This window comes from Anopheles merus, chromosome 3L (assembly GCF_017562075.2).
Source record: "Anopheles merus strain MAF chromosome 3L, AmerM5.1, whole genome shotgun sequence".
Classification (NCBI taxonomy): Eukaryota; Metazoa; Arthropoda; class Insecta; order Diptera; family Culicidae; genus Anopheles; species Anopheles merus.
In genome coordinates this window covers 33,822,446-33,837,453 of record NC_054085.1, presented here as the reverse complement: position 1 = coordinate 33,837,453, position 15,008 = coordinate 33,822,446, and the positions used below count along the sequence as shown (strand labels likewise).

Genomic DNA, 15,008 nt, shown 5'->3' with positions numbered 1-15,008 from the left:
AATATGTTACCTACGATGAACTAATTCCAACAGCTTTGTTTAAATTTTGAATTACTCGTCGCTCTAGATTTGTTCGCTGTTGAATGTCGTCTATCTTACTTCAATACTGGCTTGGTTGTGATCAACTACATCATTTTCAATTTATTTTAAACATAAGAAAATTAACATCTCATACACAAATGTTCGAAGAATCTAACTTTTAACACAAGCTTCGTGCACATCTCCAGTGGAAGCAAATAAGAGCATTAAAGGTACAAAAATATGGTCTCAATTACGCAGTACATCAACGAGCTTGTTGACAATTTCTCAAATAATAAACAACAAAATAATAAATAAATTACCAAAACTGTTCAGCTTAATCGATAATCGATTTCATCTAGTTCCAACTTAGCTTAGACATACGGGTGCGCTTAAAGTAATTTTTGTCACTGTAATTTGGTATAATCTTAGGCTGCACTAGCCGGAATTGATTTCTAGGACTGATCAATGAGTTTTCTATGAATTTCTGAATCTCTGAATTTGAATTCTTTGAATCTCTATCTGCATTTTTATCAAAATTCTTCGAAAGGTATCAATGAATTAGTAGGAAAAAGATTAAATTCATAGTTTGCAAAGGAAATGAGCTTATCTAGCATAGCGAGATACACGGTTTCGGAAGTATTCAGAGCAAAACAACCGAGCCATCGCAACATAAAATTGCTTGGAGTTCATTTATTTTTTCAATGCTTTACAGCTTTCAGCTTATCTGCTGAGTTTGTTTTGGCACAAAGTAGAAGGCTTTCGTGAGCATTGAGTTAATAGACGGTTTTGTTTAACCGTTTCCCCATCGGACGTGATGGATGTTTGGCACGACACGATGTAGGACACTTGGGTTAGCAAGCTGATAAGCTCCTTTCCGGCAATGTTGGCGCGCAACACTTGGCAAAGCGATTGTATGAACCAGGATCCTTTGTCCTTGCAGCGAACCGATATGTGACGGTCGTAGGATGAGTACATCACCAACAGATCCGCATACATTGGTATAATACCAGGTGCAGGATCCACTGAACAGGGTGTCGAATCTGTCTCGTGCGAAGCTACTCCAAAGTCTACCCTATCACCGCGACACGTTTGCATGAATACAAGCTTCGGTTTCCCAATCAATGAAGGACACTTGTTTCCCACAAAACTAGCCCACAGTTTGTCGATACGCAGCTTTTCTTTTTTCAGCGTGATATGATCTTTCTTTCCGTGTGCCATCGCCACAATTACCAGACAGTCGTTTTCGGTGTGATCCTCGCGGGCCACTTTGTACAGAGCTTTTTTGATCTCTTTCTTTGTGTTATCGCTGAAGGTACGCACGTTAAATTTCAAACCTTCCAGCGTAGCCACCACATCTTGTACGTCTTTTTCCGAACCTTCTCGCCGTTCACTATCATTTATAATTACTGCAATGCCACGGTTTGGATGCGTCGTGTCGTACGATTTCAGCTCGCACTCCAGGATTGAATCCATCACCTTTATTCAACTATCTGCTTCCTTGTGTGGATAAATTTCCAACAACGGACAGCTTATACTTCCTACCAAAATTGCTATTATCAGGGTTTTTTTTGTTTTGCACTGATAAGATATTTCATGGTTACAGTGGCAAAAATTCAAATAGGCGCACCTTCTTTTGGAGCAAATTCTTGGCTAACAAAAATCTTAAACTCTTTATGACAAAAATCTTTCGACTTTTGTGAATCACCTTGAACAAATGCTACTGTAATATAAATTGAATTCTTTCCAATATTCTCAATTGTTCTTTCGCACTTTGAAATTCTTGTTTTTTTTTAAAGAAGTTACTACTGTAACATCAACATTGTTTTAAGAATCAAAATAGAAACAAAACACGCTTACAATGTGGGATATGGCAAATAATAACAGTGCAGTTGCAAATATTGTGGCTAGCCAAACTGGTAGTTGTTTGTTCTAGATCCTTGTTAATCCTCAATTAACAGAATTGTTAATAGAACATGTATGAACCTCAAATCTTCAGTCATAAATGGACCCCTACTCATTAGAAATGTCCAAAGATTTGACATCAATTTTAATTTTGAATACTTTTGGTTTTAAAAATGGAAGCTACATTAAACCCCAGAACTGAAATCAGCGAAGCTTTGAGGGATATCAGTATAAATACCTATTGATAAATTTGAAAAGTTTCCTGCAATAGTTATGAGTAAGTGAGCTAGTGTAACATTTAAGTTTTTAGTGCCGGAAATGCTGGTTTGATGAATGAAAAAAAAAAACCAAAACATACGAGAAACATTGATTTTGCGATTTATTCGCACGTGCTGCTAAAATTTATATGACATTGGTTAGATATCGCGGTACCACGGTACCAAGCGAATTCGTCATACCACGTTATCGGTCAAATTCAAAGTGTTGACGGGAAGTGGGTAGCGATAGCAACTGATAAAACGATTAAAACCGTGTTTGTTGATAGTCGGTATTTGATACATCATCAGTGATATTGTTCTCCACGAACACGAGTAGAACACAAATTGATCTTGTTCGGATACTAGTGAGTGATGCTACCTACGTCTCCATTTGTATCAATTTTATTTGCCAATTTATTGCAACGCTCGATAACGGAGCACGTTCGCCACCCTGCCCCAGCGAGCGCTCAGTCTCAGTTTGGCGCCTTTTTGATGTAGTTTTCGGTGACATCGCGCACCATTAGGTCGACCAGCTTGTCCAGATCGTACTTGTGCTGCCATCCCCAGTCCCGGCGCGCCTCACTATCATCAAAGATCTGTGGCCACGAGTCGGCAATGAGCTGCCGGCTGTCGGGCCGATAGCTTACGTGCAGCTCGGGAATATACTTGGCCAGCTTCTCCACCAGCTCCTCGGGCGTGAAAGACATGGCAGTTACGTTGTACACCCGGCGCTGTAGCTTCTCCTCCGGTGCGGTCATGAACTCGAGCAGCGAGCGCAAACAATCCTCGATGTACATCATGGGCAGACGGGTGTCGGGCTTCAGGTAGCACTGATACTTGCCCGTCTTCAATCCCTCGAAGAAAACGGCCACGGCGTAATCTAAGAACAGGTAAACAAAATGCACAATTACAGCAACATTGCACTGGCTGGACAAAAACTTTAATTCTCTATATCCTACCGGTAGTGCCACCGCCGGGTGGATCGCTGGAGATCACACCCGGAAACCGTAGGCAGCGGAAGTCCAGCCCGAACTTGTGATGGTAGTACTCGCCCATCAGCTCCGCGTGCACCTTCGACACGCCGTAGATCGTGCGCGGCCGCTGGATCGTCACGTTGGGCGTCGGGTTACGGGGGCTGTCCGGGCCAAACGCACCGATCGTGCTCGGCACGAAGATGCGCATCTTGTACTGTTTGGCCAGCTCGAGCACATTGTGCATGCCCTCGATGTTGACGCGCACCGCGAGCGGCACGTTCTGCTCGCCGATCGCGCTGAGCAGCGCGGAAAAGTGGATGATCCAGTCGACGCGATGATCGACCACGATCTTCTGCAGCCCCTTGAAGTCGAGAATGTCGGCAAAGATGTACGGCCCACTGTTGACGATCTCGCTGCTCGGCTTGATGATGTCGGACAGGATGACGCTCTCCTCGCCGTACTGGCTGCGCAGCAGCTTCGCACACTCCACGCCAAGCTGTCCGAGTCCACCTTGGGTGAGAAAATTGTGTGACAAAGATCGAGGCAATTAATACATTTGGTTCGTTTTGTTCATGAGGAGTTTATTGTTACATAAGTTACATTGTTAAAGTTACATCATATTGACGTCTCTATCGTTTCTTTGTCTATACGTACTAGAATAGAGAGGAACATTACTCTTGTAAGGAAGGAGAAACAGAACCTAAACGTCTATGATCTTTTTAGTAATATTATATTTTGATGATGTCATTATAACACATACAGATCAAACGATAGAACTAAAGACACTAAACGAAGGAAATAAGATACATTCATTATGTGATAGAATTATGCATCTTTTCATTGATCTTCACGTGATCGTTTCGAATTGTCAGAAGTATAAAAAATTCCAGGGACTTCAACAAATCTGGTAAAAAATAAACAAACCCCGTACAAAGATCAGTAAAAACCCGTTCAAAAGTTCGATGAAAGTATTAAACTTGAAATGTATGATATTAAAGCATATGTAGACAATTTCAGCAATATGAAATCGAGACCGTTTACACTATAGTGGTAGACATTCTGAGTGAGTAAGCCGAATCCTTGCAGTGATTCAATTCACTCAATTTGGACGATTGATTTAACGTCGACTAGTTACTTAATCCCAACATTTTTTTTTTTCAAAAGTCTTGAACCCTGCTATCGGACTCATTCACTTTAAATTGATTCACGCCATTACGGACATTGCATTGAGATGTGTTTACTCTCTGGACTGTAGTATTGCTGTTCATCAATACTTGTTCCTTTTATTTTTTGAGCGGAAATTCCGGAGAATCTTGTAAGGCATACATTGTATTATAAAAGAGCTAACACAAGAGAATCAAAAAGTCATCAGATAGCTTAGTGATCATCAAAATGAACACGTGAATCATGTACTTTCCTAGAATGCAACCCTCAAGAGTTCATTGCTTTAGTTGAGAGCCTGAACCATTCTCCCATTTCGCTGAAATTGTCTACATAGGCATTAATATGATATATTTCGTACTGAGTGTCCATCAAAATGAACAGATATGCTGATTTTGTGCTTAGGTTTTTTTTAACAGAAACTCGCAATAGTAAAAAACCCATGAAACACTGCACGATCATGAAAAAAAAAACTGTAAGTTAGATCATACTACACTCAATGCACATTTGCAGCAATGCAAGTAATAAACAAGTGATCTTCATTACGTAAACAAAACGTTTGCCTGAAAGATGTCTATTTATTCAGTTGCTATGCAACTGACCACGCGAGTATGGATTGGAACTACGTTAGACACGTTTTGATAAATTCAACTCCAACAACCGTTCTCTTCACACAAACACGACCAAAGGAACATTTAAGATGAACTGCAACACTCAACCGGCAGTTCTCACTGCAACAAAGTAATACATTATAGAATATTCTCTTGCGAAAAGGCGACATTCGTTTACGGAACCACCGTAACTGAGAGAGAATAGCGTCGCCTACTCCAACCAACTGTGCCGTACGTGCTCGGCACTTGGGGCAGTGTGGGAATAAGCGAAAAAAACAACTGCCAAGAGCCGACACCGTGTCGGTGCTTAGAAACTGTTCCCCCTAGCAACGGACGCTACGGACGAGATCCTAAGCGGAGCGTGTGCGTATACGCCTGTACGCTAACCTTGCACCATAATTTACTTCCCAATTGAGCGCTCAATTGAGCTAAACGAAACGAGCGTTTGGGGCAGGGGCTCGCCCCTGCTAAACTGGTACATACATGTTCGCGGTCCGTTCACGCACGAGAATGGCCGTGCGTACGAGGCTCACCTGTGATGAGAATTTTGGGATGCGTTTTTCGTCCCCCGTTCGATAGCCATCGACGTTGGTGCTGGTGTGCGGTCGCTAGCGGCACCACCACATCACGTGGTAGTTGCTGGCGCAAGCATCCGCCCAGGGCGGCCGTCGCTTTGCGTAGCAGCATCCTTGCCCGAGAAGCCTTTGCAGTGCGGTGATTAGCGGGCTTGCCGGGGCGACGTCCTTATGGTTGGCCGCGGTCGATAAATCAACGGACGACCGAACGCGAAACAGCGAAAAAAGGAATGCCGAAACTGATCGGACGATACGGGACGCGATTGCAATTTGGTGGATGACCCCGGGAAGAAGGTAATGATGGAGAACCCAAAATTCGGAAATTATCACACACACACACACACGCGCGCGCACACAGAAACACACGTTCACTTGCACACACAGGCTGATGGTACCAATTTTGGGGATTTTTTTTGTGTCGTTGCTAAATTGGCCCGCGGATGTGTCTCTGTTGGGCGGACAGGACCAGTCCAAGGGTGGCACGTGGAAGGAAGGGTGTGTCTGTCTGCCGAGATGTGAGCGAGATCGATACCGAGAGCGAGTCCGTTCGGGTCGAGTCGCGGCTTTGGACTGAAGCTTGCCCCAACGGCATTCCCGTACCGGAGCGCGCGCGCGCATATTTTTGCGCGACCATGGCGACTACCCGCGCGCCGGACCCTGTCGGTGTTTGGTCGAAGTTGCGGGACATGAGGGTGATCGAGCGAGAGTGTCCTGCCGCCTGCTGCTCGTGTTCTCGTGCGCAGCCGTACTTGTGGCGACTACAATGTGTGGCTGTGTGTTTCGCCCGCTGGCAATGTGTACGCAAGCGGATGACCATGCGGCCACGAGTGGCCCGCCTCGAGTTACTGCGGTGCTGGCGAATTTATCGACACAGCCGCTCCGGAGCGAGCGTCTTGTCGTCAGGCGGGGTTGTGGGATGATTTGATCGTGGTTAGAATTCTCCCCACACGCACACACGCACGTGTTGCCCTTGGCCGGGATGGATATGTTGCGCTTCCTAAACCGCCCGACCGCGAGAGTGCAACACTGAACTGGATATGCGTTAGAGAACAGGTTCCCCCTGTTGCACGTTTGTTGCAACGGTGCAGTGTGCATGCAAGAGAGAAGAAGATGGTGGAGTACTACGTGTTCGTATTAGCATTTTTTGCTGGTGCATTTTGTTTGCCGACCCGGGGGCGAGGGGATTGAGTTTGTTGCAAATTGAGTGTCGCTCAATGACGCACCGGGCGAGATGGAATGATCTTTGTCGCAGAACCATGCGCCCTCTCATGCGTTTTGGTGGTCAAAATATTTGTTCTTGGAGCAACAGTTTTGGCTGCAACAAGATTGGAAAATTACATAATTAATAAAAAAATTAAAAATATAAATTTAATACATAAAAAATAGCGGTTGGAAGCAAAACACTTTTGTCAGTATTGTTGAGGTTTTTTTTTAACGCAAATAATCAAGGCATTAGAATAATATAAATTAAATCAGAGCAATTATAAACATAAAAATTATGGAAAATGTTCATGGCAAAATTCTACCAAAATAGCTACAAAACACTTCAAATGAAAGCGAAAACACATGCGACCACCTCTCCCTCCACACTTGTTCTCTTGAAGCTCTTCTTACTTGCTTAGTTCGGCCACCGGGACGAGTAACAACGTAACTAAGCGTGACTTGCAACGTAAGCTTAATTAACGTGGTGTGGCATTCTGCAACTGGAACCTCTATTACCGTTACCATCTACGTTATCGTCAGAGAAGCTTGAGTTTAACTCGGGTTTTTTTAAACAACAATGTAAATATTAAAAACAATACATTACCTGAGCAAGAGAAAACAGGCTATTTGAATTGTTTTAAATTTCCGAGAATTGGCATTAGAAGCATAAAATTGGTATGGAAATATTTTTTGTTGTTGATTTTATAATAACTTGATAATGAAGGTGACGAAATATTTGATTAAATAGCACGTAAACAGAGATGTAAGTGAATGCAAGACACTGGCAGAGATGATCTAGGAACTCGGAGCGTAAAATTTTGATAAATGATAAAACAGGAAAAATTAACATAAGACGCAGCTACCATGTGCAGATCGATGATGTTTCCTCCTACTTATTTGAAAGCCCATCTAGCATTCTTCAAGGCAGCAATTTGAGACCTTCATTTGAGACTTGTTCTCGTCCTTCATCAATGACGTCACACTGGCCATTACCGAAGCATATTATCTGCTCTATGCGGCTGATGTTAGGCTGTTTCGTGTCGTCCAGAACACTTCCAACTCTCTTTTTCTGCAAAGATCAATTAATGTTTTTTTTTTTTTTTTATTGCGGTGCAATATGGTCTAAGATTTAGGAGTGACCCTGGACCGGAAACCAGATATTCAACAGCATTACTGTGAGATTTTAAACAAAGCTTACAAAATGCTAGGATGTATTCTTCGAGAATCGAGAGAGTTCAATGATCCACATTGCTTGTTAACTCTATATAAATCTTATGAGTCCTATGGTTCGAGTTCAATTATGTTGTTTGGTGTGCTTTTTGTATATGGTTTTATCGGATAAAAGCTGTCCAAAAGAGAGTCACGCGTATTGTCTTGCATTTCAATCCGTGGTGTAATGTAACCCCTCGTTTATCGTACCATACTCGTTGTTTGTTATTTGGTCTGGGCACACTTGCCAAAAAGACGTGATAATGCCTAATGTACGTTAATGTCCAAGCTTATTGTCAGTAGGATACATTCACTTGAAATATTGGCTAGATTCAATATTAATGTACCTCCTAGAATGTTTCGTAATTACAGACAAATAAGAACTGACCTTACAAGATGTACATACAGCGAGAACGGCTCTGAGACTGCGGTGGTGCTTAAATTTAATCAGTGTTACATGATATTTGATTGGCACCCCTCTAAGTTTTCGTTGCTCCGTCTTAAATCGTGCACACAGCGTTTGATTTGCTGTTTGTTGTGTCTCCTGCTTTAGTCTCCAAACGTACTACACGGTGAAAAGTGGTGTTTTGCATCCTCACGAGCACGTAACCTCCACTTTCAGGGTCGCACAGCTTACATGGTTAATGCAATATGATGCAATATGCAAGCATCATGCATTAAGCGCACTACACGATCACTGCATCAAATGCCTACTTTACGTAAAGTTCAATCGAAGGATGCTCCATAAAGATAAACCCCACCAGGACCATCACGAGCGCAAAAATCTTACCACGTAATATCCTCCCGAAGCACACCCCGTTGGGAGGTCATACAACTGTGCCCAGAATCTTTCGGGTGGAAAATCGTTCACCACTGGAGGCATCCACTTTTCTACCGCTTTTTATTTCGCTGCCAGAGTTCGCTGCTGGATCTAAAGATCATCCAGTCCTTGCAGATCGCAATGAACGGCTATTACCTATTGCCATGGAAACCGTTTTTGCTACCGCGTGTGTGCGCACTTGTGACGCAACAGATTGCGCGTTGTGCTCCGTTCACGCCCGACGACGGGGCGTCTAATTACCACTGGTGAAGTAGGTGAATTAAAAACCCATAAACCCTTTATTACCCTCGAAAAGATAGTGTTTAGAACGTTTCGCAGCGACGATATGGCACCGTTGAGTTACGGTTGTCAGTGAATTGACAAACCAAACACATCTCCCTTACTCGCGGGTGTCTTCCAGCTCTTGTTGCGCGGTTGGCGGAATCGGAAGTGCGCAAAAATATGATCTACTGCCGACCGTTTGCCGAAGGACGGTCACTGTGCCCGGGATTTCCTTGGAGATGTTTTTTTTGTTCCACAGCCGAACAGCATAAACGACAGTGGTGGCGGCGGTGGTGGTGAAACGATCTGTCAATCAGTCGTCGCGCGAGAAGTTATTTTTATGCCGTTTGGAATCTTTTGGGGGGTCAACATCGCCTGATGCTGTTAGATAACGGTTCAGCCAGTAACGCGTCATTTGTGGGAGTGACTTGTTTTGGGGGGAATTTGGAGTGTTCTTCTACTATTCGTTGTACTTGCTTTGCGTAAAACCGATTTGCTAATGTCCACACGTGGATCGATCGTGGGGGGGATGGGACACTACTACGTTTTGGCGATCGTCGTCCGTTGTGGTTCATGGCAGTGATCGTCAGCACAAGTTCGACGACTGACATTGACCACAAAACAAAACAAATGATGCTCTGACCACATTACCCTCAACGAGCGCGCCGTGAACCTGCGGCGTATTGTGCGTGGTGTCGTTCGGTTGGATGTCGGTCAGTTCTCACGATCTCTCAGACCGGTGCCATTCCCAGACCCAGACCGAACGGTTGGAAGGAAGGAAGGGTCACTCGCTCGATTATACAATGCGCATCTGCATTTTGGACGATGCGTCGGGTACAATGCCGATACGATCTGGCAGCTGAAGAGGTCACTAAGGTGGACTGGGCTGTGGGATCATAGCATCACCATCATCGCGATCACCAGCCAATGGTCAATGGTTGATTGCACCGAGCGTGCGACTCTTTGGGTCAGCTGGCAGCGTTTGAAGAAGTTGTCGGACACAGATTCGTTTAGATAATTGGACTTCCTGCATGGAAATGTACGGGTTTGAATTGCTTCTTCCTGGTTTCTAGGTAGAACAGGTAAACATTTAAATGAATTCTTGACCAAGATTTGCTCGGTGGAATAGCTATGGTTGCTAATGATTCTAGAAATCTAATCTCCTGCGGCCAGTTAGGTTAAAAGGTATGAATTTGGATGTTTCTGGCCTATCGGAATTGGTCAATAGATGCATATTCACAAGCATTTGAATAGGAACATTTTTGACCTTCATTTCGAGGCAGTCTACATTTGTTATGTTGATATAACTGGTGACATATAGTGGAACCCCTCATTACGAGTTTTATGTATCACAACCATACGGAACACTTCCAAGTGGCAACAGAACTTCTATTTAGCGTAACGTCCTACGCGAACATGCCAGCCTATACAGGATTTCGCGACTTGCTTAAGTACCACGCAGCCGGATAGTCAATCCTAGCTACGGAGTGACGGTCGATTTTGAAACACACACTTCTTAGGCAGGTACACTACACACTATAATCCACGTCCTGCCCACTTCCACGTTCGAAGCCGAAGAGACCCTCCAATATTGTCAAATGAGAATGAAGGAAAAGGATTAATTAAACTGAAGACAACACTACCTCACTTACTGCACTTGTCGATAAGCGCAGCAAAACTCTCAGCTCCGCTATCTGTTCAGAGAAGCCTTATCAGGACTTGGAGTGGACGTACTCACGGGCCGCCCTAGCTGTTTTCAATTTTTGTATGACTTTGTGAGTTTTGGATAGGTTGTGAGTGTTAATGTATCTCCTCCTTTACAGTTTTCATCCACACTTGCTCGTTATGCGAGATATTACTCGTTAAGAGGGGTATTTGTAGAGCAATTAGATTTGCTCGTAATGCGAAAAACTCTTTATAAGGAGAGCTCGTTATGAGGGGTTCCACTGTATACGCTATCGTGCGGACACGACTTCACAACACATCTTGGATCTGAGGCAAGTTTAGATGCGAGAAGGCTACGAAAACGCCAACCTTACATATTTTCACTTAAAACATGCTCCAAATTGCTCAATTGTACATGCTCTGTGATAAGCAACTAATATTTCCCAGAAAGGCGATAGTCCGTGTGTCAAGCCTCTGTAGGGGCAGATAAGAGTCGGGGACCCATAACCCATACCCAACAACGAAATTAGTGAATTTAGGATCTCTACCAAACACGAGCACTATAGCCTATATTCGTTTATCAGCATGATTCATAAGAGGTAAAATATCAAACATTTATTTGATGTCATACCCCCTCTGAAGTGTGTTTTTTTTGGGCACGGTAGCTTGCGTTACTGCACTGATAAAAATAGTAACATACCTGGAATTGTTTGTTACATCAGCGTATATCAGCTGATAATTCCTGAAAAATCAGCAATCGGAGTGAATGAAACCACTTAGTACAGTTGACCTGAACGCACTGGTCCTGCTGTATCGTATCGGGCTATCGGTAGGTCACTGATAGCCGAATCCATCTGTGGTAAAGGCAGATGTAGAACAGTCACAATTGTTTCCCCAAATAAGAAGAAGAAGAAGAAGAATGAAGGTGGTAATAGTTCCTCTCCCATAGATTATTTGATAGCTAGTGTGATAGCAATTGCTCTATCCTTCTAGCGACAGCACGTTATCTTAAGCATGAAGTTTAATCAGACATCTTTTTCTCTATATATTTTCAGACATCCTGCATTCCTGGTTCATCCATTCCTTCTTCTTGCTAACACCCTATAAATCGCGTGAACACACGAGAAGTTTCCAATATTATACCAATATTATGGAAGTACGCTGTTATCCGCTCTACGATAGTCTCAGTTGTGAGGTATCATCGGTAGTCATTGCGACTACCTGAACTCTGTACAGAGTACGAGAGAGGTTCCGTACAGGTTAGCTACTTTGTTGGTACTGATACATCTACATCTTATCGGGACTTTTATGCATTTAAGTTGACTTCATTCTTCATCAAGCCATCAAGGAAATTAAATACCCATGCAAATTCCAATACATTACTTTCAAACCATTCAGCGAATTGAACCTTGAACAATTAATCGCACTATCTAGCTTACCATTGATCAGCCACGATCAGCCCTGAAATTGATGCACCTGGCTCGTTTCACGATCGATACAAGCGATACAATTTACAGGCCCAACCCATGTCATTCTTCCGTGGCGTTGTGTGAAGATTGCATCCAAATGCATCCAAACGGTAGCGCACAATGGTCGCTTCAATCACCGTAAACAGAAAAGTCAAACACAAATTGCCTCCAAATAAAGCGATTATGAAGATTAGTCGCTCGGATGGGTTCAATACGATCACGGTCAGCGCCGAACAAGAGGGCCCTGATTGCATCCGGCCCTGCGCCCCACACGTGTGGGTGTGCATTGAACAAAACAAAACAACAACAAAAAGCCCTGAACCTGCAAGCGCCATGGGTTTGCACATTGTTTGATAAATATTTAGCCATCTCGCCAGGGTGCTCCATACGCGGGCTCCGATGTCGCTCGACTCGCCATCATGACACACGGTCGGAGGTCAAACGGAACTCACCCAAACGGTTGCGCACGGCAAGGCGAGGGCGATTAGGAAAGCGTTACCCTTCGGTACACCTTTCTGGGAAAGTTTGGCCTTCAGTGGGCGAATGGGCTGCCATCCCCATGGAGGAGACCAAGTCCGCCACTCATTGTGCTTGGGTAAAGAAAGAGGCAAATTACCATTTTCCTTAATTTCGAATTCATTGTTTAGAAAGAGCCAAAACCCTTACGGACGCTTTGCGAAACATGCGTTGCCCCTGCCGCTGCCCGGTGTGTCGTCTTGTCGGGTCTGCGATTTGCGCCAAGGTGATGGACTCGCAACCACACGCATCGGGTGGAACCGGACGATTAACACTCTGCTGGGGGGGGGGGGGGGGGGGAGGAATGGAGCAACGTGTGCTTGAAGATTCAAATGCACGCAAACACACTCACAAGCTCAGTGGTTGGCACCTGTCTTAGAAAGGCACGATTGCCCTTTTTTTGAGGAAAGAACGCACTGAGGCGCATTACCGTGCGTTTGTTTGTGTCTATGTGTGTTTGTTAGTGTGTTTGGCAATCAAAGGCTGAATTGTGTTGGGTGGAAAAATGGACACCAAGCGCCTTGCTACTAATAATTGTCACCATTTGCTGTCAATGACCAGCGTGTTTGGCGCGGAAGTTAGGCACCGATCCGGAGGGAGAGGAAGCAAATTTAAATCTAACCACACAAATCGGCTTGTTTTGTTGCATTGTTGTTTCTATTACCATTTTTTTTCATTTCTAGGACAGCACCCACTTATGCGAGGCAGCTCAAGGAAGTGGTAATTGTGGGCTTCGTAAAGTGTGGAAAGGGTTTAGTGTCCTCTCGATTATTTTTGCGACGTATGCCATATTGTGAAGGAATGGTTAGCCAATAATGATGAATCACCTCGTGTCATCGGCATGTGAAGGGCTGGCTAACAATGAAATTAGGCAATTCACTCCGTTTGCTTTGCGACTATTTTGGAATCTACCGCCGCTTAAGCTTAAGCTGGGAGACACAGACACAGTTTAAGAGACATTCTTCAATGAATGTCATCAAATCATGGTGATAAAATCTTGAGAAGCAAGTGAAAATGATTGTCGATTGATGTGAGGAACGCAATCCCGAGAATTTAAAATGAAAGAAAGGTTTTGGTGACTTCATTTAGTGACCTTATTTAATTAAAAAATTTCTCTAAATAAGATGATCAATCAACTTCGAACATGTCTTCCAGAAGTTTACATTTAAGCAATTTTCAATTCTTTTTGTTAAAAAAGATAAATTTGTCAGCCCATATTTTTAAAATCTTTTAAACGTTGGCGTGTATTTTGTGAGCTCGTATCCATTTTTACGGCATCATGACGACTCAGGATTCTATATTCTTGTGCGTGATACGATAATTGAACGAATGTATATCAATAAGGTTAATGAATGGCTGAAGCTCTGCTTTTTATTCTGAACTCACAGAAATAGAAACTTATTCGTTAAGTCGATCGATAGAAGGAGTTGCTAGAGATGAACACTTGTTGCTAGCAATGCTATTGCTAGAAAGTAGCACCAGGCATAGGCAACTATCTTGAGCTCACATGAATTTAAGGTATCGATTAAGTTGGTGATCGTCGAATGTTCGGGCTATGAAATGAGTGAAAATGAGCGTCGCGGCGAACGTTCCCGGGAACGAACGACCACCCCGATACGGCCGAATTTCTACGAACCAACATTAGTGCCCATTTCCTGAAAGGGTCTATCGGAAAGATCTTCTATTTCTTGGCAAGCCGAACGTGCTTAGTTTATCCGTATTCTGAAAAAGTATCAAATGTCAAACAAATATTTCCGAAATCAATTTTGAGTTAGGAGCTTTGGATTTTGATGCGTCATGTGAGTTGTGATGAGATTCATCCGGTACTCTAAAATAACAGAAAATCACCAACATTACTGTTGAACTGTTGATTATATGTTGATTCTTATCGATGTGGAAAGCTAAAGTATATTTAATTTAAATCATAAACAGCTTATAAAACCACCATTATGCTCGACAACGAATCCCCCCGTCTACATTAATACATTAGCGTGCATAACAAATGGACCTGTTGAAAGTTCATATCTTCACAACAGTCACGGTATCTGACCCTGAACGGGGAGATTATGGGCGGCAGATAAGTGAGCAGAATCCTTATCACATATAATAATGATACGATTAAACCTTTCAGTTAATCCACCAACCACATCCACAAGCAACAAATGTATTAGCGACTGGATTCCTAAAACCCAATGCCAATAATTCACATTAAGTTCTTAACGTCCTCTGCGTTGATGTCATCATAATGCAAGACAACTGTGAGCTTGATCGTGTACCATCACGATCCTGCTTCCTTCCCTTCCCAAAACGGTGCCTGCCTAATGATCATTTATGATCGCTTGT

General features: G+C 43.5%; 2 protein-coding genes across 2 annotated transcripts; both read right to left on the bottom strand.

Annotated features, from left to right (window-relative positions):
* Nucleotides 1-672: 672 nt before the first annotated feature.
* Nucleotides 673-1,508, bottom strand: LOC121599531 (caspase-like). The gene has a single exon (XM_041927402.1). The coding sequence runs from the start codon at nucleotides 1,492-1,494 to the stop codon at nucleotides 742-744; it is 753 nt and encodes a 250-aa protein (XP_041783336.1). The 5' UTR covers nucleotides 1,495-1,508; the 3' UTR covers nucleotides 673-741.
* A 1,058-nt stretch (nucleotides 1,509-2,566) lies between these two features.
* On the bottom strand, nucleotides 2,567-6,108 carry LOC121600017 (L-threonine 3-dehydrogenase, mitochondrial). Its single transcript, XM_041928265.1, has 3 exons — nucleotides 5,460-6,108; nucleotides 3,140-3,664; nucleotides 2,567-3,060 (listed from the first exon to the last, which is right to left on the bottom strand). The coding sequence occupies exons 1-3, from the start codon at nucleotides 5,611-5,613 to the stop codon at nucleotides 2,654-2,656; spliced, it is 1,086 nt and encodes a 361-aa protein (XP_041784199.1). The 5' UTR covers nucleotides 5,614-6,108; the 3' UTR covers nucleotides 2,567-2,653.
* Nucleotides 6,109-15,008: the final 8,900 nt, after the last annotated feature.

Excerpts from the sequence above, each read along its gene's own strand:
- LOC121600017 (XM_041928265.1), bottom strand. The coding sequence starts at position 5,613 with ATGCTGCTACGCAAAGCGACGGCCGCCCTGGGCGGATGCTTGCGCCAG. Across the intron at positions 3,665-5,459 it reads TCCCAAAATTCTCATCACAG|GTGGACTCGGACAGCTTGGC; the intron begins GTGAGCCTCGTA and ends TTCTCACCCAAG. Across the intron at positions 3,061-3,139 it reads ACCCGGCGGTGGCACTACCG|ATTACGCCGTGGCCGTTTTC; the intron begins GTAGGATATAGA and ends ACCTGTTCTTAG.
- LOC121599531 (XM_041927402.1), bottom strand. The coding sequence starts at position 1,494 with ATGGATTCAATCCTGGAGTGCGAGCTGAAATCGTACGACACGACGCAT.